Source organism: Lolium perenne, chromosome 2, assembly GCF_019359855.2.
Source record: "Lolium perenne isolate Kyuss_39 chromosome 2, Kyuss_2.0, whole genome shotgun sequence".
Taxonomy (NCBI): Eukaryota; Viridiplantae; Streptophyta; class Magnoliopsida; order Poales; family Poaceae; genus Lolium; species Lolium perenne.
Genome location: NC_067245.2, coordinates 28,934,009 through 28,935,334, shown reverse-complemented (window position 1 = coordinate 28,935,334; position 1,326 = coordinate 28,934,009). Strand labels below are relative to the sequence as shown.

The 1,326-nt window shown below is 44.7% G+C and overlaps 1 protein-coding gene across 1 annotated transcript; it reads right to left on the bottom strand.

Annotated features, from left to right (window-relative positions):
• Nucleotides 1-329: 329 nt before the first annotated feature.
• Nucleotides 330-965, bottom strand: LOC127329847 (flowering-promoting factor 1-like protein 5). The gene has a single exon (XM_051356270.2). The coding sequence runs from the start codon at nt 889-891 to the stop codon at nt 547-549; it is 345 nt and encodes a 114-aa protein (XP_051212230.1). The 5' UTR covers nt 892-965; the 3' UTR covers nt 330-546.
• Between the last annotated feature and the right edge of the window lie 361 nt (nt 966-1,326).

Genomic DNA, 1,326 nt, shown 5'->3' with positions numbered 1-1,326 from the left:
TCCTCATCAAACATACTAGTGCATGTCCTACCGGGGTCCAAAACGAAGAAGCGTGTATGCGTTTGGTTAAGACGTATATTGGGAAAAATGGCAAGAAGTTTTCTGAAAGATTAAGTGTATGTTGTAGGTGTTATATATTGAAACAAAAGAAAATTTCATAAGGTTAAGCTAGACTCGGTGAACATTATCCTATGAAATTGCATATGCAAACTAGAAAATGATTACGTGGTTCCCGTTCCTGCACACCATACAAAATTCATAAGAAAAATTCTATGAAATGAAATCCTTGAAATTCTTATGAAATTGCTTTCAAACATAGAGATCTAAGATAAACTTTTGAGTATTCCCCGCCGATAAGATTCCTTTTATAGATAATTAATGGAGTTGCTTCATTCCCATATATATATGTAAACACGGTTACATCACACATTATTTTGTACTATATATAATAATATGACGTACGTACGTCTATCTATATGTACGTGTCTTGAAGCCATTTACGTATGGCTAGTGCCGGCGGTATCTGGCAGGGCGGCTGGGGAATGATTAATTGGTCGATGAAGATGTCGAGCCAGATGCCGGCACGTCGACGACCTTGAATTGGTCGCGGTTCTTGACGACGATGTCGTACATGTCGGTGGAGCGGAGCCTGGAGAAGTCGCGGGGGACGGAGATGAGGTCGATGCTGCCGTCGCGCTTGTGGAGCTGCACGACGGCGCGGTCCTCGTAGTAGCGCTCCCACCCCAGCGAGCCCAGCCGTCGCTCCAGCATCTCCAGCGACCTTATCGTCTCGTTCGCCGGCACGTACACCAGTGCCTTCTTGGTCGTCCCCGCCTCATGATCCATCTCCATCGTCCCGTTCTTGAACACCCACACCCCTCCTGCCGACATCTTAGTCTTACTACTGAATTTCTAGCTTTCCTTAGCTTAGTTAATTGCTCGATGGATATATCGAGCGATCCAGTTGGGACTGATGCTGGTTTCTGGGCTAGGTGGTGTGTGTTTATATAGGCGGATCAATGGAGGCAGGCGGGGCACGTCGTACATGCACTACTATTAGCAATGAGCTTCATCATCAAGGATTGAAAGTGATATATGGATCAATATACGCGACGAAAAAGGCATACAGATAAGGACGTGTTTGTGTTTCATTTATGTTGGTTTAATTCCTTTTAGGCATATTATTGTATGTACTTATGTCGACAGCAACGTGCATTTGGTGTTTTCTGCAGAGCCGGTGAATTATACGCTTTTACTAGATCAGCCTACTCTAGACAACTGCTCAGGGACACTACGTCAGCAACTCGAAAGGAGATGGCGATAGTG

Excerpts from the sequence above, each read along its gene's own strand:
- LOC127329847 (XM_051356270.2), bottom strand. The coding sequence starts at position 891 with ATGTCGGCAGGAGGGGTGTGGGTGTTCAAGAACGGGACGATGGAGATG.